The sequence below is a fragment of the Alosa pseudoharengus genome, unplaced genomic scaffold, assembly GCF_046254945.1.
Source record: "Alosa pseudoharengus isolate Yale_2024_CS ecotype anadromous, Long Island Sound unplaced genomic scaffold, YU_APseudo_1.1 YU_APseudo_1.1_scf_18, whole genome shotgun sequence".
Taxonomy (NCBI): domain Eukaryota; kingdom Metazoa; phylum Chordata; class Actinopteri; order Clupeiformes; family Clupeidae; genus Alosa; species Alosa pseudoharengus.
Window position 1 is genome coordinate 1,651,975 of NW_027468650.1, and position 25,258 is coordinate 1,677,232.

Here is a 25,258-nt window from a genome sequence, read left to right on the forward strand (position 1 = left end):
AGGGGTGCAAAATCCAGTGATGGTGGGGGTACGATAGCCTGTGATGATGGAGGTGAGTGTTGCGCTGGTATTGAGGGGGTGTGAGGGTGGACAGACCACCACCATTGGAGCTGGAGCAGGGCAGTCAAACCTGTTGTAGAAGTGGTTCAACTGGTTCGCCCTGTCCAGGTCCCCCTCCACAGAGCTGCTGTTCTTCTTCAGGCCAGTGATAACCTTCATGCAGTCCCATGTCTCCTTCAAGTTGTTTTCCTGCAGCTTCTGTTCCACCTTCCTTCTGTAGTCCTCCTTAGCTTCCTTCAGCTTGAATTTGAGTTCCCCTTGCACGCGCCTCAGCTCTGCCATGTCCCCCTCTCTGAACGCCATCTTTTTCCTGTTGAGAAGGGTCTTCACATTGCTGGTTATCCAAGGCTTGTTGTTGGGAACGCAGCGTACAGTTCTGGTGGGAACAACAATGTCCATGCAGAAGTGCAGGTAGTCAGTTGTGCACTGTGTGAAGCTTCTCTCATACAAATTAACATCCCCCAGAATGTCCATATGGAAATTTTCATCATTTAATGTCAACTATTTAACTAGTTAGACTGATGATGCAAAGTTTGCTAGCAAGTAAGCTAATATGGTAAGTTCGCTAGCAAGTTAGCTATGGCTAAGATGGAGAGTCTGTTTGGGGAATGTGTTGTGTTTGGGCGCATATCGCCATCTAGCGAGGCGGAGTAAAACATTAATACTTTGGCCTATGACAGTGTTTCTCAAACTTTTTCAGTTTCAGGACCACTTAACTAACCCTAGCTAAAAAAAAATAGTCTACACAATAGGCCTACTCACTGAACCACCTTGCTTATTGTCTTTGCACTTTGCTTATTGTGTGGATTCATACTGTATGATTTAAACTGGCATATATTACATAGACAGTGTTGCAGAACTGTTTTTACAGTTGGTTCAATATTGCAAACAACTCATCTATATTATATTTTACCACGTCTGCTCGCGGACTACTTGGGATAGCTTGCGGACCACCAGTGATCCCCGGACCACACTTTGAGAAACACTGGTCTACGAATATGACAGTGGTCCAGTCAAATCTTTTACTGTCTATGGTCAAATCCCAGCTGTGCATGTAAACATACTGACTGACAAAAAATCAGAATGAGTAATTATAACAGACGAGTAGCCCTGTGGACACAATATTGTTGGAAAATTGAGATGTGTGAAACACTATTGGACTCAAATGGTAATCAGAAATAATTTGTTTTAAAAAAAAAAAGACTAAAATGTGTTGACTAAAACTGACTAAGACTAAGATACCTTTAGTTTTCTTTTGACTAAAACTAGACTAAAATGACGAGACTTTTAGTCGACTAAAATTTGACTAACAAAAATGATATTTGAATGACTAAATATGACAAAGACTAAAAAGGACATTTCGTCACAAGACTAAGACTAAATTAAAAATAGTTGACAAAATTAACACTACTGACTGCGTTTCCTTTCTCTACAGATCAAAGCGACCCATTACAATGACACTGGCATCGCTGGGAGGATGGTCCATCTGTTCAAAGGTCCGAGATGGAATGCAAAGCTTCTGCTGAACCTGACCACAGACTCCGCTGGAGTGGCCCAGTTCTCCCTCAACACAGCTCCTTTCCCAGGGGACTTTGAGCTCTTTGTAAGCTGGTCACTACAGTCAGTTCTCCCTCAACACAGCTCCTTTCCCAGGGGACTTTGAGCTCTTTGTAAGCTGGTCACTACAGTCAGTTCTCCCTCAACACAGCTCCTTTCCCAGGGGACTTTGAGCTCTTTGTAAGCTGGTCTTCTGGAAAAATCAGTGAATGCACTGCAGAAAAGCTACGTCTAGTGTCTATGTGAACGTGTTCTGTATAGATTGTGCACAAGCTAATGCTAGTATATTTTAGTCTCTGCGTGTGAGTGCATGATGTGTATATTCTACACAAGCTAGTGCTAGTGTAGTTGAATCTTTGTGTTGGCGTGTGATGTGTAGGTCGTACACAAGCTAGTGCTAGTGTAGTTGTGACGGTGCTTTGTGGAAGATCCAGGCATTCCTCCTTTCTCGTCTCTAATGCTTCTTCCTTTCCAGGCCAGCCTAACTACAGACACCGACACATACAGACCATATAACACCCCATACTATGACTCGGAATCAAAGTCTGTGTCCAGATTAAGAACAGCATCTCCAGACTCGGCGTCATCCAGCTCTCTGTCCATAATAGATGACAAAATAAATGGTGCTCTTCAGTGTGGCAAAGACGTACCCATCACCATTAAGTACACCTTCACTGGGGAGACTTTCAACGCAGACTCTGTGGATGTCATTTATATGGTATGTGGAATACAGGTTCCATTCCAGACATCTAAAGTCATTTGAATACTTTATGTCATTAGTTTTCCTTGTTTGTTGCAGGTTTTATCAAGAGGACAGATTGTTCATCATGGCTTTGCTGAAGCTTCAGTGAAGGGTTCTCCACCAGTAACTCAGGGTGAGGTTTCTTTCCAGTTGTCCGTCAGTGCTGAGATGGCCCCCTCAGTGCAGGTCCTGGCCTACTGTGTCTTACCCAGTGAGACGGTCCTGGCTGACAGCAAAACCTTCTCAACGGAGAAGTGCTTCATAACCAAGGTACCACACTACAGCATGATGTTGTCATGGTAGCACACTACAGCATGATATTGTCATGGTAGCACACTACAGTATGTTGTCATGGTAGCGCACTACAGCATGATGGTTGTCATGGAGCACACTACAGTGCAATGGTGTAATAGGAGCACACTACAGCATGTTGTTGTCATGGTAGCGCACTATAGCATGTTGTTGTCATGGTAGCGCACTATAGCATGTTGTTGTCATGGTAGCGCACTATAGCATGTTGTTGTCATGGTAGCGCACTATAGCATGTTGTCATGGTAGCACACTACAGTGCAATGGTGTAATGGGAGCACACTACAGCATTTTGTTGTCATGGTAGCGCACTATAGCATGTTGTTGTCATGGTAGCGCACTACAGTGCAATGGTGTAATGGGAGCACACTACAGCATGTTGTTGTCATGGTAGCACAGTAGAGCATGTTGTTGTCATAGTAGCACAGTTGAGCATGTCATGGTAGCACGCTAGATGAAGGTTGTGGAAAGTTGTCTTTGTCCTCCTCTGCTGCTCTGTGATTGGTTGATAATATGCTGTTGTGTACACAGGTGTCGGTGCAGTTCTCCCCCCCTAAATCGGTTCCTGGAGAGAAGAGCTCCCTGCAGCTGTCTGCTCAGCCTGGCTCTCTCTGCGGCCTCAGCGCTGTGGATCAGAGCATCTACATCCTGGAACCTGGGAAACGACTGAACGCTGACAAGGTTACCAGCACCATGACGACATAGATCTGACCCAGAGGGGACCGGGCCTCTGATGCCCATATGTGTTACTGCCCATTACTGCCTGAAGAGAGGGGGGGGGGGATAATGATGCCCATATGTGTTACTGCCCATTACTGCCTGAAGAGAGGAGGGGGGTGATGATGATGCCCATATGTGTTACTGCCTGAAGAGAGGAGGGGGGGTGATGATGCGTTCCTCTTCCCCTCTAGGTTTTTGATCTGTTACCATCAATGGACTCGTTTGTTGATTATGAAGTTGAAGATCCAGTAGAGTGTCTGAAAGTGAGACCTCGGAGATCTTCTGCAACTGATGCCTTTGCAGTTTTCCAGGTCTGAAAAATAAGCACTTGAACACAGAATAAGTCCATATCCTAATGTCCATAATATCTGTGAAGGAGGAGTCTATCTGCGTCTGTGTCTGTTTTAGAGGTTGGGGCTGAAGGCTGCAACTAACCTGGTTTTGCGTCTTTGTCTGTTTTAGAGGTTGGGGCTGAAGGCTGTAACTAACCTGGTTTTAGGGACACCAGACTGCTTACTGTACCGGGGGGAGACGTACCACAAGGGATTCCGTAAGAGCACTTAAACATGAAACACACTGTAGACCTTGAATTGAGACACTGTAACCTAATTTAACAATGAGGCTCATTTTACTTGGTGTTTGTAGACCTGACCATTGACCAAGGCCTCTGATTACGTCAGCTGCTCTGGCCTCTTTTTCCTCCGCATGAACGTGTGATGCATGAACATCACCTCCATGTCTTCCATTTCCGCGGCCTTTGATCCATACTGGGCGTATGCTGGAGGGACGGTGTCCCAAACTCTGACTTACTCGAGAGGACAGGACCTCTACAGTCCTGTGTCCATGCCATCGCCGTAGCAATTAACACTACAGTCCTGTGTCAATGCCATCTCCATAGCAATTAACACTACACAGTCCTGTGTCAATGCCATCGCCATAGCAATTAACACTACAGTCCTGTGTCAATGCCATCGCCATAGCAATTAACACTACACAGTCCTGTGTCAATGCCATTGCCAAAGCAATTAACATGACAGTCCTGTGTCAATGCCATCGCCATAGCAATTAACTCTACACAGTCCTGTGTTAATGCCATCGCCATAGCAATTAACACTACACAGTCCTGTGTCAATGCCATCGCCATAGCAATTAACACTACAGTCCTGTGTCAATGCCATCGCCATAGCAATTAACAATGGCTCCCAAGCCTCTCCGAAGGCCTCCAAGCCATTTGTAAAGCAGAGAGCAGGACTCTGCTGCACAGGAGCAGAGAGGGCAGTTACTACAGGACTCTGCTGCACAGGAGCAGAGAGGGCAGTTACTACAGGACTCTGCTGCACAGGAGCAGAGAGGGCAGTTACTACAGGACTCTGCTGCACATGTTGTAGGAGTTTGTTGCTCCTTGATGGGGTATCCCGAGGTGGCCTATGATTTTGTTTCTCCTTAATAGGGTATGCAATTGCTGCAGCAGGTAAAGCAATTGCTGCAAATGCTGCACCAGTTGCTTCAGTGCCGGAAAATGTTGGTGTGACTGTTCGTACAATCTTCCCTGAGACGTGGATCTGGGAACTGGCAGAGGTCGGGTAAGTGGCCACGTAGAATCAGGGATCCTGTTTCCAGCACTAGATCCCCATCACCATTGCTCCCCATATCCAGCCTCATCACCATTGTTCCCCATATCCAGCCCAATCACCATTGCTCCCCATATCCAGCCCCATCACCATTGCTCCCCATATCCAGCCCCATCACCGTTGCTCCCCATATCCAGCCCCATCACCATTGCTCCCCATATCCAGCCCCATCACCGTTGCTCAAGGATTAAAGTTCTCCGTCGTAGGACGGATTTCCGTCAATTTGATTTTAGAAAATGTCATATTTGAGATCGATGCAGATCCGATGAGAACAATGAGTTTCGCTTTGTTTATGTTGTAGGCCTAGCTACACACTTGTCTCGGGCGTTTGCTTAAAAAAAAAAAGAACACGTATGGAGGACTATAACGGTCTAAAAGTTGGATTATAGTGACACAATCGAGACAGCTGATGAGGTTGGCCAATCCGTTTAACGCGAATTCGGAGAAGAAGCGTAGGCTGTGTTCTTTCCGTGCATCAATGTAGACAATTTCTTGCTATCGCGAACTCTTGTCAGGGGAGGTCATTCATTTTGGGTGTCACCTATGACTTGAACAGATAGCCTGCTATGCCACCCGATGTAGGCTACTATTATTTGTTACAGTTTTTAATCAATGCAACTAACATTATGTGTAAAGCGACGCAATATAAACCGTAGCCTATGCAATTTATTATCCCGTCTGTTATGACATGTACAACAATGTTTTTCACAATTTGCGACGGAAGGTTTTGACTGAGCGTGTTAACATCTAAAAATATTATTAATTTATAGCACAAAACCATAACCAGTAGGCCTACCAGAACCTCGCATATTAGCGTCATGATTTGTGTGCGTCTATTTGGCAAGGCCACTAGCTGTCATGGATGCGTTGTTGCTAAAGGAAGGCAGCTGTCAAAAGTTAAAAAATAAATGGAGATGGGCAGCTGTTGGAAACGGGGAGAACTAACAAGCCATGGTGTAAAGAAATGAAAGTGCCAGGGGTTTGCTTTTGCGCGGTTCGCTGCAAGAAAATTGTTTAAATTGTTTATGGATGCAATAGGAAATGTTTTAGCACGCCACCAATCAGAAGACCGCCATAAGGTTAACTTTCGTGCACTTCAGGACATCTTCCCTACCTGGTGCAACTACCCACCACGACAGAGGTAGGCTACGTTTATCTATGGCTGACCGTTTTTACGTTTAGAAAGTAGGCTACGCATGTTCTTTCATAGCGCAACACAACCTGTCCCTCACCATATCGCAACCTCTTGTCAACCTTATACAATCTGTTGCTGAAGACAAAAGCGCCGTCTCCAGATTGTCGTTATCAAATGTGCAGACCTCCTTCATGAGCACACACAGTATTGCTGCTCATTGGAAAACTGAATTGTCTGTAAAACTCAAAATTACCATGTTTTCATTAAATGCGGATGAGGCAACAAATGGAAATATGAACAATACGTATCTAGAATGTTCTGATTCGTTACTTTGATTAGGAAATGGGAAGTCTTGCAAACTTGATTTTATAGATTTTACTTGTAGTTGAATTGCATATTAACAAGGAAAAAATCTCCCCTTTAAACACTTTTGGCCTGAAGTAATTAAATAAGACTGTGTTAACATAGTTCTCAGTAAAAAAATGTTGCCTGAAATTGCACTGTGCCTATTTACAAGGGCATTGTTCCCACCTTTTTTGGGGTCAACCATCAAGTGCTGGACCTCTATAGAAAGCTGAGAACCTGTAGCTTTCGTAGGAAGCAGTCAAGATAACTGTGTGATGTACTGACAAAGAGCTACAGAGGCTAGAATATAGTTTTTCCTTTCTGCCGGATTACAAGCATCTCTGAACTGACCACATTTCAGCCCTCTAGGTCACTTGATATCCCTTAGAAACACAACTGAGCCCTAGCACCAGGTCTTGTGAAGCTGTGTGCAAAAGTTGATCAATATAGAATGAAAATATGAGTGCTTTAGACTATTATTTGCCAAGGTATGCCCATGCATTTTGTAAAATGCCTATGGATACTCCCCATAGGACTTTTTGTTATCCAAAATGCATACTGACAATCAAATGCTTACTGCACATGAACCCCTTTGTGTAGAAGCATAATCCTGGTCTCAAATGAAAGGTAACACTTTGAGGTTTCTTGTGGACTATTTAGATTGTATGTCAGGTGTTCTGATATAGACTGACTACACAAAATATGGAATAATTACAAAAAAGTCTCTATTTTTGCATTTACTTTGTTGGTTCAATGAGTGTGTATAAGATCGACTATACATCTGTACAACTAATATTGGATAATACAACATGAAGATTCAAATTCTATGGATTCTTGTGAATATTTCAGTACCCAATATGAGGCATCTACTTATTGTGCTGCAGCTACACTGCAGCCAGAAGTCAGGGTATCACCAAAAGCGGAGGAGGGGGAGGGGGGCATTTTGGATCAAATTTAATTGAGACATAATAAAATTAATCTGATAATGTAAAGCACTATACAGATTGTACATGAAAGAAGTTGTCATTTTTGGATTCCCAAGAGTCAAAGCTTTGAAATGGTGTATAACATTACTATGCTACATAGCAATATGGTGCATGCAATTGATTTAGAATGTTTGGGGGAGGGGGGTAACGGTCCCGCCGGCGGGACACTGAAAGTTATTTGGTTAAAGCCTTTCTACAATATTGCTGCAGTAGAAAAGAACAGCAATGGCTAATCAGCAATGATCAGGGATGGTACTAAAATATATTTTTGTTCATCAGGAAAACTCAATCAAGAACACTCTCAATTCGTCTTATTCACATGGCGGCACAAACCATAGGATTGTTATGTTCTATGCATTCACCTGTAGGTGGCATTAATTATATAGTAAGTGTACCCTGTAGCCTCGTTTTGGTTTAAACAATGGCCGCCGTGTGAATAAGGCGAATACTCCCTTTACTTTGCTGTTTGCATCTTTTTGTACATTAAAAACCAATAGGTCGCGACTGCAAAAGGGGTGCTATCTAGGTAGATATGAACAACGTAGCCTTATGACTTATGACCTGAAAAAAGTTCAGTCAAACGATTTTTTTTCACTTTAATCCCTGCGTTGCTCTAACGTTGCTCTAACGTGTCTCTTCACAGGGGGTCTGGAGAAACACAAGTCCCTCTCACTGTCCCTGACACCATCACCACCTGGGAGATGGAGGCGTTCTGCCTGTCCAACCAGGGCTTCGGTCTGGCCCCCCCAGTTCAGCTCACTGTGTTCCAGCCCTTCTTCCTGGAGCTCTCCTTGCCCTACTCCATCATCCGTGGAGAGACCTTTGAGCTCAAAGCAACAGTTTTCAACTACCTGCCCCAGTGCATCATGGTATTACAACAGTTTTCAACTACCTGCCCCAGTGCATCATGGTATTACAACAGTTTTCAACTACCTGCCCCAGTGCATCATGGTATTACAACAGTTTTCAACTACCTGCCCAAGTGCATCATGGTATTGCAACAGTTTTCAACTACCTGCCCCAGTGCATCATGGTATTGCAACAGTTTTCAACTACCTGCCCCAGTGCATCATGGTATTGCAACAGTTTTCAACTACCTGCCCAAGTGCATCATGGTATAGCAACAGATCATGCTCTGAGCATAAGGACTTTGAACCTTCTGGTAGCCAAAGTGTGTTCTGATTGAATTACTTAATTAGCTGTGTGTGTGTGTGTGTGTGTGTGTGTGTGTGTGAAACTCGATTCCCTCTCTAGCTTTTTATTTCAACATACCGTATTCGCCCCACAGGTTACATTGTAGAATCATCCGACGTTGGTATGAAACATGGTGCCCATGATTTGAGTTGTCCGAACTCTTTTTATATATATATATATATATATATGGCTCTGTTCAATAATATACTGTGTAATTCAATTCAATTTATTGTGCTTATAGAGCGCCAAAACATTACACATGTATCATGGCGCTTTACAGAATGTAGGCAATCAGAGAAACAGGAAAGAAAGGAAGAAAAGAAAAGAAAGAGAGAGGCCCATGGGTAACAGGGGCGAGGAAAAACTCCCTAGAATTGGAGATACATATAGGAAGAAACCTCGAGCAGATCCACGACTCAAGGGCCTGACCCATCTGCCTAGGGTCAATACAGGACAGTAAGGTCTGTATACATAACAACTGCATATGATAGTCAGATGTAGAGAATAAGACATGGTGTTAAAAGCACTTGAGCTAGTGCTTGAGCTTGAGCTGTGTACCGTTGCATCTCGTGTGTGTGTGTGTCTGTTAAACGAGTCCCTCTCTGGTAGGTCACAGTGTGTGTTAAACTCAAATCCCTCTCTGGTAGGTCACAGTGACTCCAACCCCTTCATCAGACTTCACTCTGACCCCCTCCTCTGATGGCCAGTACTCCTCCTGTCTGTGTGCAGATGGGAGAAAGACCTTCAAATGGACACTGGTGCCCTCTGTATTAGGTGAGTAACGCTGAGAGAGTTAAAGGAAAGTGGGTAACTTTATTAGACACTGGTGCCCTCTGTATTAGGTAAGTAACGCTGAGAGAGTTAAAGGAAAGTGGGTAACTTTATTAGACACTTGTGCTCTCTGTACTCTGTGAGTAATGCTGAGAGCGTAGAGACACTGTAGTAGTGGACACTGCTGAAGCTGACCTGGGAAACTTGCCTGCAGGAGAGATGAGCGTGACTGTGAGTGCGGCCGCTGGGCCGTCCCAGACTCTGTGTGGCAATGAAGTGGTGACCGTCCCAGAGAGAGGCCGCGTAGACGCAGTCACTCGCTCCCTCAAGGTCAAGGTAGGCCTGCCAGTAGTCCTGCACAAGATCAGTCATTTTGAAGTCCCAAGAAAATCTCCAAAGAACCTCTAGAGCTAAAATCACACTTCTAACATCTGTAACTTCTCTTTTGTAAGGCTGAAGGAACCGAGAGGGTTAGAAGTTTCAGCTTGCTCTTATGTCCAAAGGGTGAGCTCCAATCTTCTGTATCTATAGTTCACGTGTTGTCCTAATGCATACTCTATGGAATGTATTAATAGATTCTTGTGTTAAAAGGAAACTGATGCTATTCTTGCATGCACTGTTATGTCCATGTAATTTGGCCAGACCTTTATTCGTGTTAGACCACTGGCCATTGGCCTGCTTGGCCCTCAACTCAGTTCCATGTTGTATCCACAGGGGGCGCCCTGACGGAGGAGGTGGAGCTGACCCTCCCAGGGGATGTAGTTAAGGGATCAGCCAGAGCCTCTGTGTCTGTGCTAGGTACCAACAGTCACATACAACACACGCTTCATATGCACAGCAGAGCCTTACATTGAGCCTTTCATTTGCTCACTGTCTGCTGAAACCCTAACCACGTTTGTCCAAGAGAGCCTTACATTGGCTCACTGACTGCTGAAACCCTAACCATATTTGTCCATGTTTGTCCAAGAGAGCCTTACATTGGCTGGCTGACTGCTGAAACCCTAACCATGTTTGTCCAAGAGAGCCTTACATTTGCTGACTGACTGCTGAAACCCTAACCATGTTTGTCCAAGAGAGCCTTACATTGGCTGGATGACTGCTGAAACCTTAACCATGTTTGTCCAAGAGAGCCTTACATTGGCTGACTGACTGCTGAAACCCTAACCATGTTTGTCCATGAGAGCCTTACATTGGCTGACTGACTGCTGAAATCCTAACCATGTTTGTCCAACACTCCATGCCTCCTGCAGGAGACATCATAGGTCGCGCTCTGAAGAACATCGACAGCCTCCTGCAGATGCCTTATGGTTGTGGGGAGCAAAATATGGCCATCCTCTCCCCAAATATCTACATTATGCAGTACCTGCAGAACACTGGCCAGCTCACTGCAGACATTAAGGAGAAGGCCACCAATTTCCTCAAAAGTGGTGAGATGTTCTCTTCCTTTTGACAGTAGAGGGCAGTAGAGGGCACATGTCTATGTTCATTATTATGTATCCATCCTGGATAGTGAACCCCTGAACAAGATGGCACCTCTAACTTTAGAGTTCTGTGTGGTAGGCATGACTAATGACTATTTCCCATTTACCTTTGTAGCACCGGGTTGAACCCCTTTTGCCTTCAGAATTGCCTTCATACTTTTGACTGGTAGTGTATACTATAAAAAATTCACACACACACACTTATCATAGTTTTTTTATTTGATTCTTTTTTTTTTACTACATGGTACAACAATACCTACAACATCCAAAGTATGACAGAAGACAAAGCTCTCTAGAAATATATTATTTCCATGTGCCACATTTCATATTCTTCACCGTTTACCTCTATATCAAATTTGTTGATAATTGATAATTTTATTGATTTGATATTATTAAAGCCAACTTCGTTCTTTTGAAGCAGTGCCTCCCCATGGCCACGCCCCTGGACACGCCCCTGATCTTTAGCAGATGCTCTCGATCACGTCTACATGCCTAAATGCATTGAGTTACTGCCATGTGATTGGCTGAATAGATATCTGTTAATGAGCAGTTGAACACATGTGCCTAATAAAGTGGCTGGTGATTTGGAACATAATTATGAGTAATCAACAGGATACCAGAGGCAGCTGAACTACAAGCTTCCTAATGGAGCATACAGCACGTTTGGAACAGGAGATGGAAACACATGGTGAGTCCATCCTGGTTCACAAAGTAAGACACCTGTAGACCACAAGACTGTTGATGTTGTTCTATCACATGGTTTTAATCTGGACGTGGTTGATGTAATAGATACTGCATGCTCCGACCACAAATCAGTAACGTTTAATGCGCCGTTTCCCATGATGCAACACATGGCTACTAAAACGTCACAGTGCCACTCAAGGAGGTCCTCCCCCTCTACGGCCTCAAGGGCATTCTCCCCGATCCTCATCTGCACTGAGCACTGAACAGGTGGCTGTTTTTAAAGCTAATAAAGCGTAACTCTAACCAAAATGCAACCTAGGGTCGTCTTGTGAATGTACCCGAGTCAAACTTTCATTTAAAAGCATAATTAGGACAGAAGCGCCACTTTTAAGATTGACAGTATTGTAATGCCCTTTATACTGGAGTTGATGAATCATCTCTTGCAAGAGTTAGTACAAAACGCAACCGCTAGACTGCTTACCAGGACAAGGAAACAGGAACACATCACTCCAGTACTGCTGGCCGTGCACTGGCTTCCTGTTAAATGTACAATCCAGTATAAAGTGGCATTGACTGTTTTTTTAAATCACTAAATGAGCGTGCTCCCGGTTATGTCCCAAACATGCTGAACTTTTCCACTCCATCACGAGCACTAGGATCTGCATCCCACGCAGAGCTGCAGAGCCCGAGCGAGGAGCGGAGCGGATGGAATTTTGTTGGAGCGCTTTTTCCCCTCTGTTGCGCTCCAATTTCGCTCCGATTCCGCTCACACCAAGCGGAAATGCATGCCCAAATCCACCCAGATTTCATGTCTTCGGAATGAAACCAAGAGCGTTACATTTCAAAGATATTGGCCATAGTAAGTTCGTTAGGGATGGAGTTGCTAAATATTTTAGAAAGGAAACTGAGTCATAGCCTAGGGCCTACTGTACAAGCGTACTATTCCTACAAAACAACTAGATGCTAATAATGTAGAGCAAGAACAACCATGTGGTGGTTCCAGTGAGTAAAGATTCATTTTGGAATTTAAGAAGATGTGGAATTTTGCAGAAACATGAGCGTTACGGAGAGCAAAAACGTGAGCAATTAGAATATGCTTCATATCAAGTAGCCTAAGGCTGAAGTATAACTTGGATGCTAAACCTGTATTATTTAGGCAATTAATCCCACTGATCCTTTTAGTTTTAGGTTTATGTGTATTGACGTTACCAAGCTTGTTTGTTGCACTGTCGGCGTTGCATTATCTTTTACAATAAATGTTCTATGAGTGACATTGCCGTTGCTCTTAGATCTTTGGGATTTACGTTTTCTAAGGTGACGATTCGGCTTGTAGATTATTTCTCCCTCTTTTAAATTGGAGCGAGCCTGGAGCGATTTCACTGGAGCGGGAGGATTTTGAAGTGTAGCGGGATTGAGCGGAGCGGCCTGATGTGCATTTGAGCGGAGGAGCGGCCGAGTGGACAGCCACCTGAGCAAGGAGTGGCCGAGTGAACAGCCACCGGAGCGAGGAGCGGCCGAGTGGACAGCCACCGGAGCGAGGAGCGGGATATTCGCACCGCTCAGCTCCACTCACTAGCTCTGATTCCACGCACGCCTGGACACACCCCCTTCCCGCAAACAGAAAGGTGACTGTGCTTTCAGTATCCATGCAACGCCTCTGGAACAGCTTACCACCGGAACTCTAATCGGCATCACCTGTGACTGTTTTTAAATCTTTACTAAAAACCCATCTCTTCAGCCCCAGCTGTGGCGCAACTGGCTGGGGCACCTGCACCGTACGGCGGCGGCCCGGGTTCGATTCCCGCCCCGTGGTCCTTTCCGGATCCCACCCCTGCTCTCTCTCCCATTCACTTCCTGTCACTCTCCACTGTCCTATCATTAAACACATAAAAAGACCAAAAAATGTAATTATATAATAAAAAAACCCATCTCTTCAGACTTGCTTTTAATAGCCACTGAGCCTGTGGAACTATGGATTTGATGCCACTTGTATTTTGTCTGTATATTTATACGTCTGTCTCTCTTTTGTTTTTGTCTGGAGGTGTCAGCTGTAGTTGATGCTTGAATCATCTTTTAAACTCTGTCTTTTTTAACTGTGAAGCACTTTGGAATGTAATGTGCTATAGAAATTAAAATGACTTGCATACAATGCTTAGACCACAGCTCTTACCTCTGGACAGAAGCAAACTCAGCGTTGTGTCCATCTCTTCTCCCAGGCTCACTGCATTTGTGTTGAGGTCGTTTGGAAAAGCAAAGTCCTTTATCTACATTGATCCAAAAGTTATAACGGATGCGAGCACTTGGCTTGGAGGAAACCTTCGACCAGATGGTGTTTTCAATATGCAGGGGAAACTCTTCAACAACAGAATGAAGGTCTGACCTGTATGATGCTACTCATAAACAAACTCCTTATTTGGGATGGATGCTGAATTTTCAGTGTTGATGAGGGTTTTTCATTGTGTTCTAGGGGGGTGTAAGCGATGATGTAACAATAACAGCTTACATCGCTGCATCAATGCTTGAGCTGAATATGAGCACTGTTACGGTAGGTAAATCTGTCTCAAACCATCTCCTCTATCAAAGGTTTCATTCAGATGCTTTTTCTTTTCCATAGCTGTCTGAACATGACTAGAAAGTCATACCCCTTTGTACCACTCATGACAAATATAACCTTTGACCAGAAGGTTTAAAAAAAGAATCTATTTTTTTACTTCAGCAAGAAACCATGAGGTTCCTGAAGTCCTCCGCCAGTAAGCGCTCCAACACCTACACCACCGCTCTGCTGGCCTACACCTTCAGCCTCGCTGGGGAAGCAGACCTCCGAGCTGAGCTGCTGAAACACTTGGACAGTGTAGCGACCTCTGCTGGTAGGAGACACTGCAGTGTGCCACAACCGACATTGATGAGCAAACACGTGCACCTGCTCCCTTCATCTCCTACGGCTCGTGTCTTTTTATCTCCTACGGCTCGTGTCTTTATCTCATACGGCTCGTGTCTTTATCTCATACGGCTCGTGTCTTTATCTCCTAATCTCCTACGGCTAATGTCTTTATCTCATACGGCTCATGTCTTTATCTCCTAATCTCGTACGGCTCATGTCTTTATCTCATACGGCTCGTGTCTTTATCTCCTAATCTCCTACGGCTCATGTCTTTATCTCCTAATCTCCTACGGCTCGTGTCTTTATCTCATACGGCTCATGTCTTCTCAGGGAGTCTCCTGCACTGGTCTCAGTCCTCATCAGAGCAAGCTGATTCCCTGGCGGTGGAGACGAGCGCTTATGTGCTGTTAGCTGTTCTCACCAAACCCGCGCTGACGGCTGCAGACTTGGGCTATGCTTCCAGGATCGTCAACTGGCTGGTGAAGCAGCAGAATCCGTATGGAGGCTTCTCTTCCACACAGGTGCTCCACACACCTTTCCTTTCTAAACGTCGTGTGTGTGTGTGTGTGTGTGTGTGTGTGTGTGTGTGCTGGTCTCCAGCTTCAGTGTTTGCCCGTGCTGACAGCTGGGTGGGTGTGTGCTGACGGCTGTGTGTGTGCTGACGGCTGTGTGTGTGCTGACGGCTGTGTGTGTGTGTGTGTGTGCTGACGGCTGGGTGTGGGTGTGTGTGTGTGTGCTGACGGCTGGGTGTGTGTGTGTGTGTGTGTGTGTGTGTGCTGACGGCTGGGTGTGTGTGTGCTGACGGCTGGGTGTGTGTGCGTGTGTGCTGACGGCTGGATGTGTGTTCTCTCAGGACACGGTGGTGGCGCTGCAGGCTCTGGCTCTGTACGCCACCAAGGTCTTCAGCCCACATGGGTCCAGCACAGTGACCGTGCGGTCAGCAGGGGGCGACACACACCAGTTTGATGTGAACCAGCTCAACACACTGCTGTACCAGGAGGGGGCGCTGCGCCACGTTCCTGGGAAGTACAGAGTGGACGTGAAGGGCTCTGCATGCGCTTCTGTGGGGGTCAGTGGAAAAGAACTTCTCCTCGGTTTCTAAACTATTGATGATGGATACTCTGTCCGTGACATTTCTTCACATCTCTTCTGTAACAGGTCGCGCTCTTCTACAACATCCCCACTCCCAGTAAACATTCAACCCTGAGCATTACGACTCAAGCCAAGCCTCTGACTGAGGGACAGTGCAACAAGGCCGATGGGCAGCAGGCCTTCAGCCTCCACATCACAGTCCAGTATGGAGCGCCATGCAACGCCTGCTTCTGTTCTCTTTGACTGAACTAGTCTGACCGCATCCGTTCTAATAGTTATTCCTCCTTTCTTGTGCAGATACACATCTGTTCTAATAGTTATTCCTCTTTTCTTGTGCAGATACACATCTGTTCTAATAGTTATTCCTCCTTTCTTGTGCAGATATAACGGACCACTGCAGAGCACCAACATGGCGATAATAGATGTGAAAATCTTATCTGGGTTCACTGCTGACACTGAAAAAGTAAGTTGTCCAATGTCCCTCCTACATCTGTTGCTCTGTGTGCACCATCCATAATGTTACTGATGGAGGCTGTGTTGCTCTGTGTGCACCATCCATAATGTTACTGATGGAGGCTGTGTTGGTGTGTGTGCACCATCCATAATGTTGCTGATTGAGGCTGTGTTGTTGTGTGTGTGCACCATCCATAATGTTGCTGATGGAGGCTGTGTGCACCATCCATAATGTTGCTGATGGAGGCTGTGTTGGGGTGTGTGCACCATCCATAATGTTGCTGATGGAGGCTGTGTTGGTGTGTGTGTGCACCATCCATAATGTTCTTGTGTTTTAACAGCTTCAGGGCAGCAGGTTTGTGGACCGAGTCGACAGCAAAGATGACCACATCCTTGTGTATCTGTCAGAGGTAAGGCCATCTGTAAGAATCCTGGTTTTCACTGAAACATGCTGCACCTACTTGCGCTCTGTCCATCTGATGTGATGTGTTTCTTTTGATTTCCAAACAGGTTCCAAAGGATATACCTGTTCACTGCGAACTGACCATCCGACAGGATCTGCCAGTCACCAACCTGAAGCCAGCAGGGGTCAAGGTGTATGACTACTACCAGACCAGTAAGACTCCATAGACCAAGACCAGCATTACATATATGTATAATTACATTGCCATGGATATATGTATAATTACATTGCCATGGATACAGCAGTGCTAGTAAGCCCCTGACCAATGAAATCTCTCTCTCTCTCAATCAGGTGACCAAGCTGAGGCTGAGTACTCCTCCCCTTGTGCAGGTCAGTTAGTCTGCCGAGTCCTCTAAAGAACAATCACCACAACAGGTCCCAATATTCTATTTAACGTGTGTGTGTGTGTGTGTGTGTGTCCTCCCCTTGTGCAGGTCAGGGGACAGCTGAAGGAAGAGGTCATTAAGTGGAAATTATTTTGACATTTCAACCCTTTAACTTGCTGATGTGTTGACATGATGATTTTGAGATTGTATATCTGTAATAAATACTGCAATCCTAGCATTTGTCTCATGTTCATACTGTTCGGAGGATTGTCAGTTGAAGACTATATGTTTATGAAAGAATATGAAAAACAATATTACCGTACATCCCTGCTGAAAAAAACAGCTAGAAACCAGCTTATGCTGGTCTTTGCTGGTTTTCTTCCAGCTATTGCTGGTCTTTGCTGGTGTAGCTGGTTGGGCCACCAGCTGGATATGCTGGCGTGACCATCGGAGGAAGCTGCTCATGCTGGTGTGACCAGCCTGTCTTGTGGGATACAGCTGGTGCAAGATGGTCATGCTGGTGACCAGCCTGTCAAGCGGTCATGCTGGTTTGCTAGAATGACCAACATAAGCTGGAATGGCCAGTTAAACCAGCACTGTAGACCAGCAACACCAGCTAAAATGACCAGCTTGAGGTGGTACGACAAGCAAAACCAGCTGAATTACCATCATAAGCTGGGAAAACCAGCCGAAGGTATGTTTTCGCAAGAGTTTTGCTGGTCTAGCAGGTCAACCATCATAGGGTGGTCAAACAAACTGGTTAACAACAGGGATGTAGAGCTCAGCATTGTCATTTTATGAAGGAATATGGTTGAAAACAATATCATGAAACAAGGAACATTGTTATATATGGGTTCACGGCATCCTGATAAAAAAAACCCATAATATCCACAAGTGGTGATCATCAGGGACTTGAGGAGATCTCAAAATGGATCAGTAGCAGCTCCCGCTACGGACAGGTGGTTTTTATTATGATTTTAAATTTGCCTTGCAACTTTAGCTTAATAGAAGTGGTTGAGAAGAGGGCAAGTGTGCCGCGCTGCTGAGAAGTGGCTTTGACGTCACGTGACATGGCAATGTTTGCAGTGATTTGGTATTTTCTTCAAGCTGTGGTTCCTAGGTTTAAGAAGAAACACATTAACAGCAAATCTACTCCTTCCCATTGTACTTGGTACAACTCCTTTTAACCTGGATCTTTATGTTTAACCTTCTATACTAATGAGCCCATGAGTGCATTCACATCTTTATTTGTAACCTGGGGTACTTCTATACTAATGAGTCCACAGAAAATTTCGACGACACACAGTGCACAGCTACAGTAGTCCCTAGATGCAGAGGCGATTCTAGAGTCTGGGGGCCACAAGCAAAAATTTCAAGGGGGCCCTACCGACCAGTGTTCATCACCATTATGTTAGGCTATAAATAATCTGATGCCAACGGAAAATTTATTAAATAAAATCCAAATGTTCCAAACATGAAAGACTTTATCCAAAGAAGTTTATCTTTTATTCTTAAATAAGCTACTTGGTTGACCCATCTCCTGACAATGTTACAATGTGTATTGTTTGCTTACAAGAATTATTAGCATGCAGAGTGAGAAGCGAGCTAAAGGAGTTGGAGCTGGAGAAAAATAGCTGGGCCTATAAACAGGAATGGAAATAGCTGGGCCTATAAACAGGAATGGAAATAGCTGGGCCTATAAACAGGAATGGAAAGAAAAAATTGCGTTCATCTTACCCGGTTTCACAAATGCAAAACCTGTGTATCAGATATGCAAAAACGCTGTCACGATAAATATCATACCACACTACAAAACGCAGCTATTTGCTCCAAACAAGCACAGAGGCGCAATATTGAAGCGCTGGCCGAGGGCTATGCAGAGCTAACAGGATCCAGTGCGATCTGGGGCCTCATTTATAAAAGGGTTGCGTAGAAACCATCCTTCATTTGATCTTAGATCATGTACATGAAATGATCGTACATGTGATTCAGAGAAAACGAACGTACGCACAAAAAAACGTGCGTACGCCACCCTTCCAGATGTGCCCATTATAAATCACAAATGAACGTCAACTTGTGCGCAGCCGGATGGTTTTAGGTCTCCGCCTTGTAAACACCCCCTCATCAATATCATTAGCATATGTGTTAATGAAATCAATGGCCTAAAAGCTGTAGCTTATGTAAAATTATATATTGAAAACATTGTATAGGCCTAGCCTTTGCCATCTGATGTTAACTAGCCTATATGCGTCAGTTCGAATAGCTTACCTAATTATGTTTTTTCCAGCAAAGCTTTCTGGAAAGAGATCGTATGCATCCATGTCTATTGTCCTGTGCTCGCTTTCATTCCTTTTGCTTGCAGGAATGTGAATAATCAACATTTCGTATGTTTAGGCCTACTTTGTAGAAAAAAAAAGGGTAGGCCTATGAAGGAAAGACCTCTAGGCCTATATAATCCTGTACGTTATGGTACGGTAGGCTACGTATCCAATATGACCCAGGGTAATATGCTGATTTAGCCTACTAAACAGAGGACTAAATTATAAGCGTGATATGTCATGTAGGCTTAACGTTTCTTTTAGGGTAGGCTATGTTTTTGCTGAAAAAGTAGCCTAGTTAGCCGGTCATTTTTCATTCATTCTGCATATCTTTGCTATCATTTTCTTTCAATAATGTCCAATGGCTTAAACATTGTCCTTTATTGTTTGCTTTAGGCTTACCTTTATATTTTATCCTACATTATTCAGCTCACGTATTGTCATCTGATCTTGGGCACTGCCAGTCAAAAAAAGCAAACAGGTGCGCGCTCTGCACCTCTTTACGCAACTCCGACGCAACACTAAATATGAAGATGCCCTGCTTTCAGAGGATAACTTCCGTCCCTTGGTTGTGTAGGCTATATATGATATAAAATATCGATAGCCTACATTGTATAGCTTACAGTCAAATATTACCTTTTTGTTACGAAGCGCAAATTAGGATGTAGTGGAGGCTAAACGCGAGTAAACGCAGTTTATCCACCTCTGAAATTTCATAAATAGAGTTTAGGCCTACCCACCTCTTATTAGAGTTTATCCACCTCTCAAAAAAGTTTATTCACTTTTAACATTCAAAACTGTATGATCAAATACTATCCTATATTCCCAATACTGCACAATAACCTCCAACATTATCAAACTGTTCGAATGCCTTTTTGAATGCCTTCCTCTCCTAAACGAGGGCAATTGGACATTTGATGGTCAATATTAGATTGGTGAAAACACTAAATATACTAGATCACCTGTAAGAATGTTTCAATTATTCCATCGTAGGTCTTGGTGTTTTTTTTTTTTAGATATTGTGAAATAAGTAAGCTATACGTCTTTTCACTTTCTTAAGTGGGCTATAGTTCTCATTAGCAGTTTTATGCCAAACCATGAAACAATAAGCTGCGTCCAAAAACGTCGTTAAAAATCTTCTGATATTGATCATGCATATGGCAAAGAAAGACATGAGATCGTTGGTCTTGGAATTTTGAAAAACACTTAGACCTCAGATTACTTGCAGTACCCCGGCATTACCACAAGGAAATGGTCGTACGTCAAGTTTGAACCTGACGTGGAGATAAGCACTTTTCCACGTCAAAGACGGTTTTTATAAATCTGAGCGTTGGCATGGATTTGAGCGTACGCACCGTCTAAGATCAAATCTGTGCGTAAGAACGCTTTATAAATGAGGCCCCTGGTGTTCTTTCTCATATTTGTTAAGCACCAACTCACAGTCTGATTGGTGAATAGGCTATTTGTAAATCAATATCGTAAAATGAAAGATTTTAAAAATTAGGACTGCCAGAATAATTTGACTGGGCCAAACAATATCAGTGGCGGCAGCTTTGGCCGCCTGTTGCCGACCCATGTCGTAGATTATAGTTTAACTCGAGGTGTGTCAATGATATTGTAACAAACTGCTAGGTTGTCTCAAAATGGTCTTTATTGGTTACGCACCAAAACACACGAACGTCATTAAACAGGCAACACAAGGGAGGTCAATTAAACAAGCACGATACACAAACAGGGTAGTCACATACAATACACGGGGTAAACACATGAGGTACAACATAAAGAAAGACTATATCAGCTAACACATACATGACAAGGTAAACGCCATTACTCATACTAAAACCAACATCAACATTACACACACACACACACGCACAGCATTATGGGAGTACAGTCATAACAGCTAGGCTCAGATCATTACAATATTTTAATTCCATGTCGACTGAGCCGACAGGGATTTTATTTATTTTTTAAAAGTATAACGCCCATTCAGCTGACCGGGAGTTCAGAACTGCGTTAGTGTTTATTATCTTCATGACTAGGCTAAGGCTTACAGGAGGAAGGCAGACAGAAGTATAGCCTAGCCTGCTGGGTGTCTGTGTCAGTTTGAGGATAAAACGATGCATCAAAGAGTCAAAATATTGGCAGCCAAAGAGAATTGTTGATAACAGAACAAGTGACGGTGTAAAATTAAAAATCTTTGGCGGCACAAATTAATGTGATTAAAAAAATGAACGTGTATGATTGATCCTTACTCATACTCATACTAACACGTTATGCTGACAGCCCTAATACAAACATAAACTTAACCATCTCCTTGCTTAACTAGTTGTAACTGTCGCTAGCTAGCTGAAGTATATTGTCGTATAGATGTAGCAAACCATGTTCAATCTTTCTGCCAATTAACATTAGCCTACTGTATAACTTCATTGAGTAAATGTCAAATTCCGATGTTGATCCGTCATCACTGCACCCTCGATTGACGTTTACCACAGTAGCCTAAATATGTGTGGATTCTTTGAACTCTTTTGAACACAGATCATAGCCTAGGGCCTACATGTACAGATGTACTGTTTGTAGCCTACAACAGGACAGGAGCATGCAAAATCTCGCTTGTCCCACCGGCAAACACCTTGAGACCAGGTCAGGGGCCCCCTAGCGGCTCGGGGCTCCAAGCAGTTGCTTGGTTTGCCTGTTGACAAGGTGCGCCTCTGCCTAGATGGTGCCCTCATAACTGTCAAAAAGTTGAGTGTGGAATGGACATTTTTTGCCCTCAACGGCTGCCATCTTGGCCACAGAGCAGAGGAGGAGGAGCGTTTTCAAACTTGTGGTGATTGCGGTGGAAGCTGGAGCAGCAGCAGTGGGAAACACACTTTACAGTAGAAGTATACTCTTTTGATCCCTGTATAAGTATATATACTCTTTTGATCCCTGTATAAGTATATATACTCTTTTGATCCCTGTAGAAGTATATATACTCTTTTGATCCCTGTAGAAGTATATATACTCTTTTGATCCCTGTATAAGTATATATACTCTTTTGATCCCTGTATAAGTATGTATACTCTTTTGATCCCTACATAAGTATATATACTCTTTTGATCCCTGTATAAGTATATATACTCTTTTGATCCCTGTAGAAGTATATATACTCTTTTGATCCCTGTAGAAGTATATATACTCTTTTGATCCCTGTATAAGTATATATACTCTTTTGATCCCTGTAGAAGTATATATACTCTTTTGATCCCTACATAAGTATATATACTCTTTTGATCCCTACATAAGTATATATACTCTTTTGATCCCTACATAAGTATATATACTCTTTTGATCCCTGTATAAGTATATATACTCTTTTGATCCCTGTATAAGTATAAGTATATATACTCTTTTGATCCCTACATAAGTATATATACTCTTTTGATCCCTGTAGAAGTATATATACTCTTTTGATCCCTGTAGAAGTATATATACTCTTTTGATCCCTACATAAGTATATATACTCTTTTGATCCCTACATAAGTATATATACTCTTTTGATCCCTGTAGAAGTATATATACTCTTTTGATCCCTGTATAAGTATATATACTCTTTTGATCCCTGTATAAGTATATATACTCTTTTGATCCCTACATAAGTATATATACTCTTTTGATCCCTGTAGAAGTATATATACTCTTTTGATCCCTACATAAGTATATATACTCTTTTGATCCCTGTATAAGTATATATACTCTTTTGATCCCTGTATAAGTATATCCCTGTATAAGTATATATACTCTTTTGATCCCTGTAGAAGTATATATACTCTTTTGATCCCTACATAAGTATATATACTCTTTTGATCCCTGTATAAGTATATATACTCTTTTGATCCCTGTATAAGTATATATACTCTTTTGATCCCTGTATAAGTATATATACTCTTTTGATCCCTACATAAGTATACGTATACTCTTTTGATCCCTACATAAGTATATATACTCTTTTGATCCCTGTATAAGTATATATACTCTTTTGATCCCTGTATAAGTATATATACTCTTTTGATCCCTGTATAAGTATATATACTCTTTTGATCCCTGTATAAGTATAAGTATATATACTCTTTTGATCCCTGTATAAGTATATATACTCTTTTGATCCCTGTATAAGTATGTATACTCTTTTGATCCCTGTATAAGTATATATACTCTTTTGATCCCTGTATAAGTATATATACTCTTTTGATCCCTGTATAAGTATATATACTCTTTTGATCCCTGTATAAGTATAAGTATATATACATACTCTTTTGATCCCTGTATAAGTATATATACTCTTTTGATCCCTGTATAAGTATATATACTCTTTTGATCCCTGTATAAGTATAAGTATATATACTCTTTTGATCCCTGTATAAGTATATATACTCTTTTGATCCCTGTATAAGTATATATACTCTTTTGATCCCTGTATAAGTATAAGTATATATACTCTTTTGATCCCTGTATAAGTATATATACTCTTTTGATCCCTGTATAAGTATAAGTATATATACTCTTTTGATTCCTGTACAAGTATATATACTCTTTTGATCCCTGTATAAGTATAAGTATATATACTCTTTTGATCCCTACATAAGTATAAGTATATATACTCTTTTGATCCCTGTACATGTATATATACTCTTTTGATCCCTGTATAAGTATATATACTCTTTTGATCCCTGTATAAGTATATATACTCTTTTGATCCCTGTATAAGTATAAGTATATATACTCTTTTGATCCCTGTATAAGTATATATACTCTTTTGATCCCTACATAAGTATACGTATACTCTTTTGACCCTGTATAAGTATAAGTATATATACTCTTTTGATCCCTGTACAAGTATATATACTCTTTTGATCCCTGTATAAGTATATATACTCTTTTGATCCCTGTATAAGTATACATACTCTAGTATACATACTCTTTTGATCCCTGTATAAGTGTATATACTCTTTTGATCCCGTGAGGGAAATTTGGTCTCTGCATTTATCCCAATCCGTGAATTAGTGAAACACGCTCGGCGCAGTGAGCTGCCTGCAACAACAGCGGCGCTCGGGGAGCAGTTGGGTGGGGTTGGGTGCCTTGCTCAAGGGCACTTCAGCCGTGCCTACTGGTCGGGGTTCGAACCGGCAACCCTCCGGTTACAAGTCCGAAGCGCTAACCAGTAGGCCACGACTGCCCCCTAATCCCGGCGCAGTGAGCTGCCTGCTACAGTGGCGCTCGGGTTTACAGGTGTACACACAAGTTAGAACACAGTACGACTATGTCACTGTTGAATAGAGGACACCAATAAAGTTATATCTAAATGTGATTGACATTTCTGTTAAGTGCACGAGTTGGTGTTTGATTGAAGTCTACGCTATCTTGTTGAAGTTCATACGCTATGCGAGCTAGCACACAGTGTACTGACGGAAGTACGCCATCTGAGATGGACGCTGTGTGAAGCCCCGCCTTCCTCCGTGACCCCAAGGGCACAGGTGAGCTCAGGTGCTGCCCAGGGAGGCACAGGGTCAACACGACCACTGAGGCACGGGGTCAACACGACCACGGAGAGAATATCCTGGGGCCCTCACACAACCCTATGGACATACCACAGGTCATTATGGACCCAGGCTACACAACCCTATGGACATACCACAGGTCATTATGGACCAAGGCTACACAACCCTGTGGACATACCACAGGTCATTATGGACCCAGGCTACACAACCCTATGGACATACCACAAGTCATTATGGACCCAGTCTGAGGGCTAGGAGCTGTTGGTGCATCTCATTCCCTAGAGGTTGGAAATCCAATAACTGCTTTGCTGCTGTACCCACAGCTGGACACAGCATTCTCATGTAGCAACATTAGTTACATTACTGAGGCCCTCCGCTGGACACAGCATTCTCATGTAGCAACATTAGTTACATTACTGAGGCCCTTCGCTGGACACAACATTCTTATTCAGTTCCATCTCTAGAAGTCCCCTGAACATTCTAAAGGGTATGAGAGGCGGGGCCTGTTGGTCACATGGCACTCAAACTAATCAGAGGGCTGAATATGATTGGATAAAGGCCTCGGGTGCC

The 25,258-nt window shown here is 43.2% G+C and overlaps 1 protein-coding gene across 1 annotated transcript; it reads left to right on the forward strand.

Moving 5' to 3' along the window:
- The first annotated feature begins 1,534 nt into the window (after nucleotides 1–1,534).
- LOC143130816 (alpha-2-macroglobulin-like) lies at nucleotides 1,535–17,015 on the forward strand. Its single transcript, XM_076290039.1, has 25 exons — nucleotides 1,535–1,663; nucleotides 2,093–2,335; nucleotides 2,417–2,629; nucleotides 3,200–3,349; nucleotides 3,580–3,699; nucleotides 3,851–3,944; nucleotides 4,857–4,971; nucleotides 8,129–8,354; nucleotides 9,327–9,453; nucleotides 9,665–9,786; nucleotides 9,903–9,954; nucleotides 10,165–10,248; nucleotides 10,701–10,877; nucleotides 11,544–11,619; nucleotides 13,832–13,988; nucleotides 14,083–14,160; nucleotides 14,332–14,482; nucleotides 14,827–15,017; nucleotides 15,350–15,565; nucleotides 15,655–15,791; nucleotides 15,970–16,051; nucleotides 16,383–16,451; nucleotides 16,552–16,657; nucleotides 16,796–16,834; nucleotides 16,939–17,015. Exons 1-25 carry the CDS (start codon nucleotides 1,538–1,540, stop codon nucleotides 16,968–16,970), a joined length of 3,183 nt encoding a protein of 1,060 aa, XP_076146154.1. The 5' UTR covers nucleotides 1,535–1,537; the 3' UTR covers nucleotides 16,971–17,015.
- The last annotated feature ends 8,243 nt before the right edge of the window (nucleotides 17,016–25,258 follow it).